The following is a 14,877-nucleotide window of genomic DNA, read 5'->3' as shown; positions in this document are numbered from 1 at the left end:
AATCCCAAGATTAAATTCTAACATTAAGTAATATTTACTTATTTATAATACTTACGTACAAATTATACTTATCTATAATAAGTATTAACTTATTATAAATAATTAGCCACGTTACTGCGCCACGCCAGAAAAATTACTGAAAATTCTCAACGCGAGAATTGATTGTAATTTTAATAAATATTAAAACAAAAAAAACTCTGTTCCCTTTTTACTTTTCACTTTGCATCGTAAGTTCTCTAAAAGAAGTTTTAAGGAGAACCAAACCTGAAAATATAATTTACATTAAATCTTAAACTATCAGTTCGAGGCATATGAAACGACGTTTAGTCGAGATTTGTCGCTGTTGACATCCCAAGTTTCAAATTTTCAACGTGTTACTTAACGTAATATATATTTTTATATGTACGTATAATAATAGAAAATAACAAATAAACAATCCCAGCGGCTTTTAGAATATGTCGTATATGTGTGATGCGTGGATTAATATGTTAGGGTTAATATGTAAGTATTAAAATATAAGTACACATCTGGTTTGTACCCCCAACGTCTATGTATACATTCTATGGCTAAATAAGAAGTCTAAAGCAGAATCGATAAGTGTTAATATAGAAATCGTTTTTATCAACTGTGCAACAGGAAATAGCGTAAATATGCTTTCTAGAATCAACGTGTGGTTCGTGACTAGCAGAACAAGGTGGACTACAAATAGAAGGAAAATTCAGTAAAGATGGTGATAGACGGGGAAGTGGTCGAATGTTTCGAACAACTAGATATCTAAATTAGCAGTAAATAATCGTTCGTGTTCCAGTCAACATGTGAGTGGGGATTCATGAGTTTGCAGACGATAGTAATAAACACGTGTCAATTTGGAAAGCGGGACAAAAATCGGCAAAAACGAAGGTACGACAGGATGCTTTGTTTATGGAGATCAGCTGTGTTACCAAACATTCCTATCGCTTTCGATGCAGCGTCTACGACGCTTCTATTTTCGTCGAATAAAGGTCAGCCAAAAGCATAGATAAAAGCGATGCTTGATGCACAAACAATACATCGTAATTTAACCACATTATCGATAATCTCGCAAAATCGGATCTTGAATTTCATTTTAAAAAAATATTGAAAAAATCGAATGCATCCTCTTATCGGAAAACGAATCGAGTTTTCTATTGCGCGTTCATCGATCGTTCAATTTTTCATTTTTCTTAGTCCAAAGAACTAAACTGTTATTGTTACATATGTATGTATGCGTCACGTTTTTAATTTCTCAATATCATCAACCACGCGAATAGTATTTTAATAATTTAACACAATGTTAACTTTGACCGTATGCTTGCAAAGAACTTAAACCGAAATGTAATGGTTAAGGATACATCTTGGAAAATATTCACTTTGTGCTTATACTAGCAAAGAAATTGCATGAGAGTATAGTGGTTAAAAAATATTTTTTTTTATGTGTTAACACATTCTTTGACACAAAGGATGACCAATTGATTGAGAAACATTGATGCGATCTTCAGATAAGAGTATAATTGTTAAAATGTAAACAAAGAAACAATACGCTAGCTTTGTTCCTTTTGATATTTATATATATATATATATATTACATATATACACATACATACATTACATATATATATATATATATATGTAATAATAGAAATGAAATACAATAAGGAAACTAATAGGCTGATATAAATGCATTTTCTGTCGCATTAACAAGTTCATTTGGTGGGTGGCTTACATTTTAGATGCTTGTGGAGCAACCGTTGACCGGTAGTTAATTATTCTTAATGACATGTGAGAATGAAACGAGAAACTGTCATTACCTGTGTAGAGCCAAACCGACGAGCAAAAACGGTAAGGTTGTGACTTTTAGGTAGTTAGTAATCCATTATCCATTACTTTTATTTCTATCCTTTCAAAACCATAAGAGAATACATTACAATCAATGTATTTTCTGTACCAAGTACAAATTTTCGATTAATTCTATGTGTACTAGTCTTCTTATAAAATTGAATTAATTTATTGAAAAAATAAATCTGTATGTACCATGTATCTAGATGACGACGGTATTGGATGGCAGCTACCAACGTATGGAACCATACGATGGGGAAGAAGAGGATGGAGAAGACGATGATGAACACGAGGAAACACCTCAGGAATCTGGTGTTATGATACACGTAGTACCAGAAGGAAATAAAGCTAGATGGAACCATATTGAAGATCTAGATTCTTTTTTTACAAGAATGTACCACTACCATCAAAAACATGGATTCGCTTGTATGATACTCCAAGAAGCACTTGAACTAGGACAATTCATTTTCGTAGTTACTTTTTCAACTTTTCTCTTTCATTGCATCGATTACTCCGTATTGTTCAAGTGAGATTTGCTTAACAATACCAATACGATAAATAGAAACATAAGTGAGAAACTCGACTAATAAGTTTGATATATTTCCAGGAACAAGCCCCAAACATCGCACAAAACGTCGATAAGCGACGTGATTTTACCAACGAGCGAATGTGTAGCATCTATGGGTCTGGTTACTTGGATCTGTATTTTAGTAGCCGCGATTTTTTGGATTTTACGATTAGTAAAAGTTTTGTATCATTGCACGCAGTTTTGGGACATAAAGTTATTCTTTAATACCGCGTTGAAAATTGAAGACTGCGATTTGGACAATCTCACCTGGCACGAGGTACAAAAGCGAGTAAGAGAAGTGCAAAAAGAGCAGGAAATGTGCATACACAAAAGAGAGCTTACGGAATTAGATATATACCATAGAATATTAAGATTTAAAAATTATATGGTGGCTATGATCAATAAATCCTTGTTACCCGTTCGACTTAAAATCCCTGTTATAGGAGAAATTATTTTCATGACAAGAGGATTGAAATACAATATGGAGCTACTATTGTTTTGTAAGATTCTATATACTTAGATATTTATTAATTAAAAATAATATATGTATAAAAATAAAAATATAAATTGTTTCCACACAGGGGGACCATGGTCTCCGTTTGAAAACAATTGGCATCTCAAAGAAGACTATAAAAAGTTAAACAAAAGACAAGAACTTGCAAGAGCACTATCTAAACATATTTTATGGGTTGGAGTAGTGAATTTTCTACTTTGCCCGTTAATTTTACTCTGGCAGATACTCTATTCGTTTTTTAACTACGGCGAGGTGAGTACACGGTTTGATTCAAGATAAATCTCTTGCTCGATATATATATTTCGTCTCGTAGGAATAATCTTATTGGAAAATATTTCTGTCTCGAACAGATCATCAAGCGAGAGCCAGGAACTTTAGGTACAAGAATGTGGTCTTTATACGGCCGGTTATACCTCCGTCATTTCAACGAACTTGATCACGAATTGAATGCCCGTCTAAATCGCGCATACCGTCCAGCTTCGAAATACATGAGCATATTTACATCCCCCATTATGACTGTTATCGCGAAAAACGTTGCTTTCGTAGCTGGAAGTATATTAGCAGTTTTATTAATATTAACTGTATACGATGAGGATGTACTTACGGTGGAGCACGTGTTGACTACCATGACCATATTGGGTGCTATGGTCGCAGGAGCAAGGGCGTTTATACCGGATGAGAATTTAGTTTGGTGTCCAGAGACTCTTTTAACTGCCGTCTTGGCCCATACACATTACAGACCGGATAGTTGGCGAGGTCACGCTCATACTCAAACCACGAGAGCAGAAGTAGCACAACTATTTCAATATCGTGCAGTTCATCTCTTAGAAGAATTAATTTCCCCTCTGCTTACGCCATTTATTCTGTGCTTTCGGATGAGACAACGGGCCTTGGATATTGTGGACTTCTATCGTAATTTCACGATCGAAGTTACAGGCGTCGGGGACGTTTGCAGTTTTGCACAAATGGATGTGCGCAAACATGGCAATCCAACGTGGCAAACGGTAACTCGAAGTCCTGTCATAGATCAGACTGGTAGATACGATGTTAACCAGTACGCCATAGATCCGGAAAAACTTCAAATTCCTGTATCGGATCAATATACGCAAGCAGAAGACGGGAAAACCGAATTGTCCCTTATTCATTTCACCTTAACGAATCCCGAGTGGAAACCACCGAGTCACGCTGAGAATTTCGTCGCAGCTTTAAGAGAAAGAGTGAAGAAAGAAGTGCAAGGTGGTATACACGGTGAAATTAATCCCCTTTTGGCAAGCTTGAACAGTTTATCTAGCTTGGAACCGGGTGTAAGTATTTAATGCGTCTCTATTCGAAATCAAAACGATGTAGAATTTAATTTGTCCAATCGTTTCAGTACAATGACATAGTATCGAATATAATTCGGAGCACAATGGTAAATCAGCCAGGTGGGCTAAGCACGAGTAATATGTTCTTGAACCAACCTGGTACCTCGACGGTTTCTGCCGCTGGGGATGAACTGTTAAATGTGAAATCAGACATTTTGCCGCATGCCGTTCAATGTGGTTTAAGCAAAGCCGAAGGGCCCGTACACAATGAAAAAGGATTTCTGTATGGTTTGCAACAAGGAATTTCGAATCAGTCCCTAGGCGCCTCTGTTTTTGTATCGAGCCATGAGTTATCCACTGATTTATCTGTACCGGTGGAGTTAATCGCTGCCGATATGTCTCTGTCTACATTGTACCTGCATGAACTTCACTATAGACAAGTATGTTTTCCAGCTGTATTTTTGAATGGCGCCAGTGACCGATTGAAATAAAATTTGCTGAATCACTGGTGTCATTTGTTATTAGAATAAAATGCTTTGTAAGAAACATTAAATATCAATATTGATATATGTACATTCATATATGAACTATATTTATATAGAAAAATTAAGTGTCGGATTAAATAATCTATCAACTGCAGGTTCGAAGGAGGGGCTATCAAGAAATGGCTGCTAGAAGCATATGGCAACGAAGCCCTGTTCAAGAGCTTGCTACGCTTCCTGAAGTTAGACAAGAGAGAGCACCCTTGCTCTTACATCAAGATTCTTCTATAAGAAACAATAGAGAATTTAAATATAACGTGAACACTCATTTAGGTAGCATCTGAATCATTCGTGCAGTGATATCGCCACTTTTAACAGAATAAAATATTTTCATTCGCTTAACGATGCGATGTCCTCGTGATTTATTTTATAGCAAGAGAATAGCTAGAACGTTTAAGAATCTGTGTTATCGATGTAAATACAATATCGAAATATTCCTTGACTAGACTCTCGTTTAGGAAGTGAAACGATCTCGAATGCCTATTTTAATCTATTCGAAGGCCTACGCGTGTGTACATTTTGCGCATCAAATTACGAATGAAACGCTTTCCAAAATTGTGTTAGGTTGTTGCGTTATACAACATGAAGAACTAATCGGGTTTCCCACGTCGAAATTTTTGTGAGAAAAATTCATTACTTGTATACATATTGCAACAGACAAAAAAGCTTTTTCTTTTTTTTTTTAAGTAAATGCAATTATAAAGATACGAATCTTTTGTATGTATGCGTGTGTGCGCGCGCGCATGTGTGTGTCTGTGTGTGGTAAGATCAGCTCTAGTTTTCAATGCCACGATTCTCTAGTCATATGAAATGAATCACACGCCATAGCATAAAGAATTATTTATTTCTTAAAATGTAGTTACTCGATAAACACGATGGCTGAACGTTAACGGCTACAGCATGCGAGAAATCGCTTATACACTGTATATATACTCGTATTCGAGCATCTCCTTAATACTGTCACAGAGTGCAGCTAAAATACGAACATTTACGTTTCACAAACTGGCAGGTTGTCACGAGGTATAAATTTAGAAGCGGCTTTAACTCGTGTTTATTCTTCGTTATGTGTAATGTATAACAACTTATAAGTACAGATTCTTATCGTAATCAAGACAACTATGATTTACATAGTTTAAGGATTTTTTAATTAAATGACGCGTAACGAAAATAAGTAGAAATCTTATCGCGATAAAGATCTTAATACAGATATGGTTCTACAAATAAATTTTATAAAAAGCAAAAAGGATAATAATAATAATATCGAGATGATATTAATTTAAGGGTTCTTTGTAATTTATCATTATAATATACGACAAATAAATACATTACGTAATAAATTAGTTTTCGTAAAAACCTGCGAAACTTTTTGTTCATATGTGTCATATACAAATCTATATATAAATGCGAATGTGGTTTAACAAACGAATGTTGAAAAATATGAATATCGAAAGTATTGTAATAATTATGAAATATGAACGCTTACCATAGCTGCAGGATTTTACCAACGGATTAGTGGAAGCCATGAAGTACAATTTACGGTGTAACCGAAATATCAGCGAAAAGATGACGAAAAAAGACTTCGTATACGACATTCGTCCACCAATTCAAAGTTCCAGAAAGGTAGGTTATTATAACTCGTATAACCAAATATCTTTTTCTCTTTCGATACACACTAGCCTCACGCGAATTATTGGTTTTCGTTTAATTCATAAATACGAGATTTAGATTCGTGAATTCGAGAATTAGAAAAATCAGTATTCTATTAATGTGAATAATAAAACTTGAACGAGACTCCAAGATTTTAAATCGAAGGTGACGCTACCGGTACAATAAACCAACATGGCGTATCATTTGCCCGCGCGAGAATATTCAAGGAATATTGAAACGATTGCCATGAAATATTAAATTATACGTCATACCGGTGTATGTGTAATGAGTTTAACGATAGATAATTTACATTTTAAAACGTTATCTGTATCTTAGATAATTGTTAAGAAAATGGAATATCAAGAACTTTTAATATTTTATTTAAGCTATGTTATTATATATATTGGAACGTGGCGTCGTGTTTGACTGCGTACAACTTTTTACAAATATTTTTATTTTTATTTCATCGAAACTTAATTGAAATTCATGATATTTTGAACTTGTAATCACTGAATACGCACAGTTCTCTTTATATTAGTAAACTACATATAATACGGAATAAACTATAAAAATTGACGGGAGTATTCGAAACGGTCAGTACGGTTAAAGCCATATTTGTACTGACGTAATTATGCGCATTGCGCAGTTTCTGTGTCATTTGAATACCGATGATTCGTAAGAAGGTATGTTTATAAAAGCAATACAAGTGACAACATTTCATAAAATGTAACCACCATTTTCGATTGTACGACACTGCAATGATTTCGTTATCAGAAATATTTCCAAATATTATAAAAGAATCGTTATTATAACAAGTAGTAATGAAATAAATACAATTACGAAAACGACGACGTTGTTCACATTAGATACTTTAAAGTATATCGAACTGATGTGATTTTGATTTTAAATGCAAATAATGTAAACGATAATTGACATTTAACGTTGCAATATTTAATCTCGTATATTTGAACGTTCTTAGATTTTCGTATACGCTTATATGATATTCTATACGTTACCTTGACATCGATAGTATTCTTTTGTAACTTTTGGACACCATTAGATGTTTGTCGTAGATGCTCTTATAAAAAAAGAAATGTGTTTACAGTTGGAAGAAGGAAAATATCCAATCGTGTTACCACTACAACTGCGAAAAAAACATAGTACCGATTCGAAAATGCCCCAATACTCCGTTATTTCGGAAAAGAACGATTACAATCAAAATAACGACGAAATGAATGTAAGTATGCAATTCTATGATTCAGTATGCAATTTGTACTATTAATTGCACTATTATATACAAGGTTACATCGTTTATTATATAATTTGTATAATTAATGTATCATTGTATATGTATTAATTGTTATTATATCCAATGTGTATTCCAGGAATATCTGCATATAATATAAATATTATGTATATTTGCTCCGATTATTAATCGATCCGATATTATCAATTTTCGGAATCTAGTTTAATATCGTATCGATATTTATCATTCAGAAAGGTATATAGATCTTTTACTCATAGCTTTCAGAGCAACGAGCCTTGAAATTCGAGTGCAATTTCTGCCATGAACAAATTGCTACACTTTTGTCTTTGTCCACTCACATTAAATTTCATCGACGCAGATATTGCAAGTATTGCTACTGGATACTACCAGAGAACGAAACGATGAAAGAGCATATCGAAAGTACTCATCGAATCGATCCAGGTATGAACACATGTACATTGAATTTTTCTATACGAATAGATCGTCAATCACGATTAAATGTCAATATTGTAAAAGCGAAATTTGACAACAAAACAAAAATGTTCCGTACATTGTGTAAATGCGATGGACCTATATGGATTTCTATCATTGAGACGCTGTGTCTCATTGATATTAATCTAAATTGCTATTACTTGGCATTTTGTCTGTTTTTGAATACGTAGCTTATAAAGTTTGTCCACGATAGAAGATTACACAATAAAAGGCGGTATGTTTTTAACGATGCTTTTATTATATTTTAATCGTTTATAATTAAAATACATCAGTTTTTTAGCAAATCATATAGTATATACAAGAAATATAAATATTATAGATTCGTCTATGCATTTAAGTTTTAACATGTATATTCAGTGATCTGGAATAACAGTCTGCAGTATACTTTCAACGTCATCTTGACAGTTTTCGTAAATGATATTTTTTCCTCGCAGTCCTAAGTCGTTTGACAATAGCTTGAGGTTCTGTAAAACGGAAATTATTTGAATTTACAAGAAGAAGATTTTAATACATCATTTACCTTTGCAACCGTTACATCAGTCCTCTTCAAATTTCTACAATCAAGTACAACGTCGTACGAATTTTCGTTTGAAAGCTTCATTATGTAAGCTCGAAAATGTTCCGCTGCTGGAAACGTGATACTCTCATCAGGAATAATGCGAATCACGGTTCTATCTCCTACCTACGGTTCAGGAATCATTTTACCACACACGACAATAAACTTTTGTCTATATGCGACGGTGCTAAGCTAACTAAAACTACTAAAGTACCTTAGTTAGCTTGGTACTGTTACATTCGGCTGGAAACTTATTAGTAGTTAGTGCACAATGAGTTAAAAAATGTTAGAATAACATTAAATATTTAAATAGTTAAAATATTAGTTTAATCGCGTAAGAGTGATACATTTAATTTACCTGTTCAATTTCGGTTTGAACCGAAGGTCGAGCCGAGAAATACAATAATATTGCAAGATTTAACGATATACCGATAATGATTCCCCATTCCAGTTTAAGAAAAACGCAGAACAGTAAGGTAATCAACATGAGGAAAAAGTCGATTTCTGAAATGAGGCGCAACTGTCAGGAATATGAAATTGAATCGCGTTTGTCACGATCCAATTTACTTACTTTTTGCGCGCCATAATAGAGCATACGTTTTGAAGTCGAGCATGTAGTACATAGAGCATATTATAACGCCAGCTAAAGTCGCTTTAGGAATAAAACGAAAAGTGGATGTGAGCAAGCCAGCCGCTAGTAATACGAGAGCGCCTGCAAGCAAGGAATTGTCACGATTAAGAAAAAAATTCAGGGGATTCATTCGTACGTTTTCCAACTATCTGATTGTACTTCGTCTTTTTTGTCTCCCTTGGTGATACATATTATCGGCGAGACATTTATAACGCTTGTTTCAGAAGTCATATGTACACACACACACACACACACTTACCTGTGAATAAACCTCCAAAAGTAGTTTTCACTCCAGATGAGTTATTGACAGCAGTTCGTGTAAAAGAACCTGTAACTGGCATTGATCGAACAAGCGAACCGCCTATGTTACACAATCCTAACGCGAGCATTTCTTGCGTGCCGTCCAAAGATTTGCCCTTTGCTAAAAGTTCATAGTTCGCTCGAAATTATTCAAGTAATTTTAATTATTAAAATAATGTTCAAAATTGTATTGCCATCTAACGAATATACGTATATACGTTCATAATTGTTCGAACGACGTTGACAGCGGATGAACATTTGCTGAATAGTTAGATATGTTAACCGCGTCATTAAAAATCTGCATAATCATTATTTTTTACATTACAGGTCGACGAAAACAAATTAGATCAGCTTCAGTTCCGAGCTTCGACTGTATAATACGTGAATCGTTCGAACGATTATGAATGATATTCTACATAATATAGCGTACCAAATGCTTTTGCTATCGCCATATGTTCAATGGTAGATACAATCGGGACGGTGACCAGCGACATTCCCATAGCACCAGCAGTCGTAAGGAAATCATTGGTTATTGCATTGAATTTCGGCAGACCAAACGGTGGCAATCCATGACCCATCGATCCTAGAAATCATTTATTTTTGCTCCCATTCTGTTCCTTCTTGCTGTGGACGCAGCGTTACGCGGTTTAACGAATGATCAAAGAACGGGTTTCTCGCGAGACGGATTTTCCAATTATCGTGTTGTTCTCACCGGTTAGATTAAAAGGATATAGATCGTAGATGGAAAAGATATACGCCATCAAAGTTCCTACGATGACCACCAATGCGTTGCGCGCCAGAATAGTGGCCCAGGCGATTTTCTGTGACCAAGTACCGGTTCGACGTCCAGGTAAATTCTTCGATAAAAAGCAATATGAATATTAAGTTATGTTCGATGAAAACATAGCTCCTGTCAGATTTTTATACGCTATTGGAATAAAATTTTGCCCAACACTGAATCGAAGTATCGCAAACTAAAGAATAAAATGAATTATAGAATTGTTTAATTTTGACCCGTAATCTTTGATCGAATTTCGCTTTATGTGACTGTACCTTTAATAGAACCAACGCCGCTATCGTTCCAATACCTAGCAACGTGTCTTGGTACCGGATCATCCTCAGATTTGAAAACACCGAGATCAAAGAATCTACCAGGTCTTCGCTTCTACCGGGTATTCCTAACAACGGTTTGAACTGCGAAGTGGCTATGTTAATCGATGCAGCCGCGGTGAAGCCCGTAATTACGGGTAAGGAAATGAAGTCTAACAAGAAACCTGAAATTCGTGCGCAACTATTTTAATTGTTAGGAAAGACAGAGAAACGTAAGAAGGTTAAAGATGAAAGTCAGAATCTGGAACGTGTAATAAAACATTTATAATTAAGGTTTTGTTAACAAATTCCATTTACAATTCTTCTCGTGTAAGCAAATGTTTCTGATCACAACCGAAGAAATGTCACCTAAATTGGAATTTGTTTTACTTGCCAAATATTGTAACGAATACGTTATACGTACTATGAATAATTTATATATTTTTGCATATTATCTGCATGCTGTGCATTTTTGCATCTTCAAATTTTCGCCTTGAAAAAAGACACGCATGAAAATCTGTAGTCAAATCACTCACCTAAATGAAAGAAGCCGAGTAACGCGATAATGCAGCCTTTCAAAAACGTAAGCAGAACCGCGACATCAGCATTGTATTTTGTTACCAAAGGTTGCACCATCGTTGCCATAATAGCAGTTGGACCGATAGTAATACTTGTACAGGAACCAAAAATAATGTACAGGAAGGATGCCATGAAAGACGCATATAACCCATACTAAAGGAAAAAAGAGACAAAATGGTGTGACGTTTGAATTAAAAGACGTAGAAACTAATACGCTTCTATCAATGCCAGTTGACGAGTTCACAGCAAAAACAACGCCGCAAGTGTAAAACTTTGCAACTGTAAAATCTATTGTCACATACACCTACACATATGTATATAGAGTCTTTTGAAACAATTTTTTGATCATGTTATTCAGGATCCTATTGCACTTTTGTAAGATTGTATCGTCAATTTTAAAATCTTAGAAAATTTCAGAAAAAGTCAGAAATTCCTGCGTGATATCTTCTTTATGGAAAGAAGATGGTTCTAATTGAAGAATCTCCAGGGTCTGGCTTTGACAGGCTTCATCTATTAAATCTGTCGAATTACAATTTGATTGATATTACTTCCAAGAAATCTGTGAACGTTGAAAGTTTTACAATAGAAATTTGACTGTCGCTACTAATCTTGACGCATGTTCAGAAAATCGATCTTTTTTATGCAAAATGTTTTCTGCTTTCTGGAAAAATTCGAATGTGGGAAAGAGAGTCGTCCTTCTTACGAGGCTGTCGGAAAAGCGTTAATTTACCTCGGGACTTAAATCAGCCACGATAGCGTAAGCGATGCCTTGAGGAATAGCCGTGAGGCCAACCGTGAAGCCGGCCAGTGCATCTTGAGGCAGCCATGTGAGTTTGTAATTCCTAGCCCACGACAGAATCGGTAGCCTCCTCTTCGTGTACTTGTAGCAACAGTCCCTGCTGCATCGTGACACTTGAAACGATACAACGATATACGTGAATTTTATTTTAGCTCCTAAGGTATCTGTCAACATTTTCACGAAAGATCCCCAAAAGAACTCCAGCAAATCGAATAGCGTTTCCGCCTTTAAACATGGAAATAGAAACTTAATTCTTTCGATATCCCCCCGGTGATCTAAATTAGGTGAACTCACTTTTCTTGTAAATTATAGCCCTCGGTTTCTTCAACATGTTTAAAATTGTTCTAACACTTGAAACACTACACTATGAAACGCTATATAAATAACTTGCTCTTACATTTAATTTCTATACGCACAACTGTATTTTTTATTCGCAATTTTACAATGTTCAATTTTTATTTTCATAATTATATTTGTTTCATATCTCCAAACGAGTTTCACTCAAAGATTCTACGACGAATACCATCGATAGAAGAATATCGTAGAGAAGATACTTCGTAAAGAATTCGTAGGGAATGGTAAAAAGTTGTCGTTGGAATAATTACGAGACAAGAAAATATCGACATAGGAGAGTACGACGCGTGAGTCTGTTGCAAGGCACAACGGTACGCTCGATAGCGTCGTTGATTATAGCAGCAAACTGATTATAAATATCATTGCCTTGAGTACTCGAGAAGTCACACGAGTTATGATTACTTATATTTATCACGATACTCCCACTTCCTTCAAACTTGTCGATTCACAGATTGTCACTGCGATCACGCTCTCAACTATGTGATACTCAAGATGTTAGCTTTTGCACTACGTGTTCTTCTCTTTCTTATTCGTTTGCTAGCTCTCTCTGTCTGTCTGTCTCCCTGTCTCTCTGTCTGTCTGTCTGTCTGTCTCTCTGTCTGTCTGTCTGTCTCCCTGTCTGTCTGTCTGTCTGTCTCCCTGTCTGTCTGTCTGTCTGTCTCTCTGTCTCTCTGTCTGTCTGTCTCTCTGTCTGTCTCTCTGTCTCTCTGTCTCCCTGTCTCCCTGTCTCTCTGTCTGTCTCTCTGTCTCTCTGTCTGTCTGCCTGTCTCTCTGTCTGTCTGTCTGTCTCTCTGTCTGTCTGTCTGTCTCTCTGTCTGTCTGTCTGTCTGTCTGTCTCCCTGTCTGTCTGTCTCCCTGTCTGTCTGTCTGTCTGTCTCTCTGTCTCTCTGTCTGTCTCTCTGTCTCTCTGTCGCTCTGTCTGTCTGTCTGTCTCCCTGTCTGTCTGTCTGTCTGTCTCTCTGTCTCTCTGTCTGTCTGTCTCTCTGTCTGTCTGTCTCTCTGTCTGTCTCTCTGTCTGTCTCTCTGTCTCTCTGTCTCCCTGTCTCTCTGTCTGTCTGTCTGTCTGTCTCTCTGTCTGTCTGTCTGTCTCTCTGTCTGTCTGTCTGTCTGTCTGTCTCTCTGTCTGTCTCTCTGTCTGTCTCTCTGTCTGTCTGTCTGTCTCTCTGTCTCTCTGTCTGTCTCTCTGTCTGTCTGTCTGTCTCCCTGTCTGCCTGTCTCCCTGTCTGTCTGTCTCCCTGTCTGTCTGTCTGTCTGTCTCTCTGTCTGTCTCTCTGTCTCTCTGTCTATCTGTCTGTCTGTCTCTCTGTCTCTCTGTCTGTCTCTCTGTCTGTCTCTCTGTGTGTCTCTCTGTCTGTCCCTCTGTCTCTCTGTCTGTCTCTCTGTCTCTCTGTCTCTCTATCTCTGTCTCTGTCTCTCTGGGTAAGCTGAATCGTTCATGTCAGTCTTTAGACTATTCTAAGCTTCCAAAAATTCTGGTAGAATTCTCAAATACTCATTGAAGTCTCTACTATGTTATAGAATCACTTTTTTGGGAGGAAGAAAAACTCACTTTGAAGAAACGTAGCAGCGAAACTTCACTGGATGCACAAATAGCCCAGATTGTCTAAGGAGTTTGCTCAAGAGGGTTCCACCTTTAAGAATTATTGCCTGGTTAGATTATTTCGTTGAGAATTATTAACCGTTATTTTCGAGTCGTTTATCTTCCTGATTTCCTCACATTTTTTCGCCGGATAACCAAAGTAATAGAACGGGGGCGCAACGCCTGCGCGAAATCCAGGATTCTCGGTCAACTTACAGGCTAGTGGGTATGAATGAAAGCTGCGAGCTTCCAGTATCGCGCGAAATAGAGGCCTCGTCGTTCCTACGTTAGTTTTCATCTCGTGCAATTTCGTAATCAGTGCTATCGTCCAAGAGAAAGCAATTCGGCCACTTGACCCATTTAATCCATCGATTACACGGTGGAAGATACGAGTGATAAATCCTTAACGCGCTACTAACAACGAGGCTTCAATAATCTTTCGCTGATAGACATCGAGGATATTAAAAGAGTCTGTAAGAGTTTCCTTTGTAAAAATTCTGCTGCAATATGCAATGTCTCTGTATTTGTTGCTTTGTATAAAAAGGGATGATTTAGATATGAAAGAAAAAATTGTTTACGTACGTAATTGCTAAGCTGCGACAAATAGCTCGTATTTTCGTAGAATTATTCGAATATTTATGTAACTGTAAATAAGAATTGCATCAGGCAAAGCGTTGCGTTAATTTAGCGTTCGTTCGGTGATTCGTAATAAATGTAATTGAAAAATTATCGAAGAATCGATGGTGAAACTGGACTGGTTTTTATAGCGTCGATCGAGCGCGCGATGAAACGCCAACTAATT

General features: G+C 36.2%; 3 protein-coding genes across 6 annotated transcripts; 2 read left to right on the top strand and 1 right to left on the bottom strand.

Moving 5' to 3' along the window:
* The first annotated feature begins 684 nt into the window (after nucleotides 1–684).
* On the top strand, nucleotides 685–6,138 carry LOC126874237 (autophagy-related protein 9A). 4 transcript variants are annotated; one of them, XM_050636010.1, is made up of 8 exons: nucleotides 685–900; nucleotides 1,749–1,857; nucleotides 2,061–2,380; nucleotides 2,462–2,922; nucleotides 3,004–3,188; nucleotides 3,287–4,240; nucleotides 4,309–4,680; nucleotides 4,881–6,138. In XM_050636010.1, the coding sequence occupies exons 2-8, from the start codon at nucleotides 1,804–1,806 to the stop codon at nucleotides 5,064–5,066; spliced, it is 2,532 nt and encodes an 843-aa protein (XP_050491967.1). In that variant the 5' UTR covers nucleotides 685–900; nucleotides 1,749–1,803; the 3' UTR covers nucleotides 5,067–6,138. The 4 variants fall into 4 exon arrangements, with proteins under 4 accessions (XP_050491967.1, XP_050491966.1, XP_050491969.1 ...); XM_050636009.1 differs by having other exon boundaries at nucleotides 685–1,001; XM_050636012.1 differs by lacking the exon at nucleotides 1,749–1,857.
* On the top strand, nucleotides 5,683–14,661 carry LOC126874741 (uncharacterized). Its single transcript, XM_050637097.1, has 5 exons — nucleotides 5,683–5,802; nucleotides 6,271–6,402; nucleotides 7,535–7,666; nucleotides 7,954–8,137; nucleotides 14,015–14,661. Exons 1-5 carry the CDS (start codon nucleotides 5,683–5,685, stop codon nucleotides 14,101–14,103), a joined length of 657 nt encoding a protein of 218 aa, XP_050493054.1. The 3' UTR covers nucleotides 14,104–14,661.
* LOC126874240 (sodium-independent sulfate anion transporter-like) lies at nucleotides 8,464–12,820 on the bottom strand. The gene is made up of 11 exons (XM_050636015.1): nucleotides 12,437–12,820; nucleotides 12,074–12,255; nucleotides 11,301–11,496; nucleotides 10,729–10,949; nucleotides 10,388–10,532; nucleotides 10,106–10,258; nucleotides 9,635–9,796; nucleotides 9,316–9,456; nucleotides 9,103–9,248; nucleotides 8,709–8,870; nucleotides 8,464–8,652 (listed from the first exon to the last, which is right to left on the bottom strand). The coding sequence occupies exons 1-11, from the start codon at nucleotides 12,471–12,473 to the stop codon at nucleotides 8,542–8,544; spliced, it is 1,656 nt and encodes a 551-aa protein (XP_050491972.1). The 5' UTR covers nucleotides 12,474–12,820; the 3' UTR covers nucleotides 8,464–8,541.
* Nucleotides 14,662–14,877: the final 216 nt, after the last annotated feature.

The sequence above is a fragment of the Bombus huntii genome, chromosome 16 (genome assembly GCF_024542735.1).
Source record: "Bombus huntii isolate Logan2020A chromosome 16, iyBomHunt1.1, whole genome shotgun sequence".
Taxonomy (NCBI): Eukaryota; Metazoa; Arthropoda; class Insecta; order Hymenoptera; family Apidae; genus Bombus; species Bombus huntii.
The sequence above is the reverse complement of the archived record's forward strand: the minus strand, read 5'-3'. Positions and strand labels throughout refer to the sequence as shown.

Bases quoted from the DNA above. Each gene is read 5' to 3' on its own strand.
- LOC126874240 (XM_050636015.1), bottom strand. From the start codon at position 12,473: ATGTTGAAGAAACCGAGGGCTATAATTTACAAGAAAA. The intron at 11,497-12,073 runs GTAAATTAACGC...TTTTTCCTTTAG, and splicing joins TGGCTGATTTAAGTCCCGAG to TATGGGTTATATGCGTCTTT. The intron at 9,457-9,634 runs GTAAGTGTGTGT...CCTTGCTTGCAG, and splicing joins TTTTGGAGGTTTATTCACAG to GCGCTCTCGTATTACTAGCG.
- LOC126874741 (XM_050637097.1), top strand. From the start codon at position 5,683: ATGCGAGAAATCGCTTATACACTGTATATATACTCGTATTCGAGCATC. The intron at 5,803-6,270 runs GTATAAATTTAG...CGCTTACCATAG, and splicing joins AACTGGCAGGTTGTCACGAG to CTGCAGGATTTTACCAACGG. The intron at 8,138-14,014 runs GTATGAACACAT...ACTATGTTATAG, and splicing joins TACTCATCGAATCGATCCAG to AATCACTTTTTTGGGAGGAA.
- LOC126874237 (XM_050636010.1), top strand. From the start codon at position 1,804: ATGAAACGAGAAACTGTCATTACCTGTGTAGAGCCAAACCGACGAGCA. The intron at 1,858-2,060 runs GTAAGGTTGTGA...CCATGTATCTAG, and splicing joins CAAACCGACGAGCAAAAACG to ATGACGACGGTATTGGATGG. The intron at 3,189-3,286 runs GTGAGTACACGG...TGTCTCGAACAG, and splicing joins CGTTTTTTAACTACGGCGAG to ATCATCAAGCGAGAGCCAGG.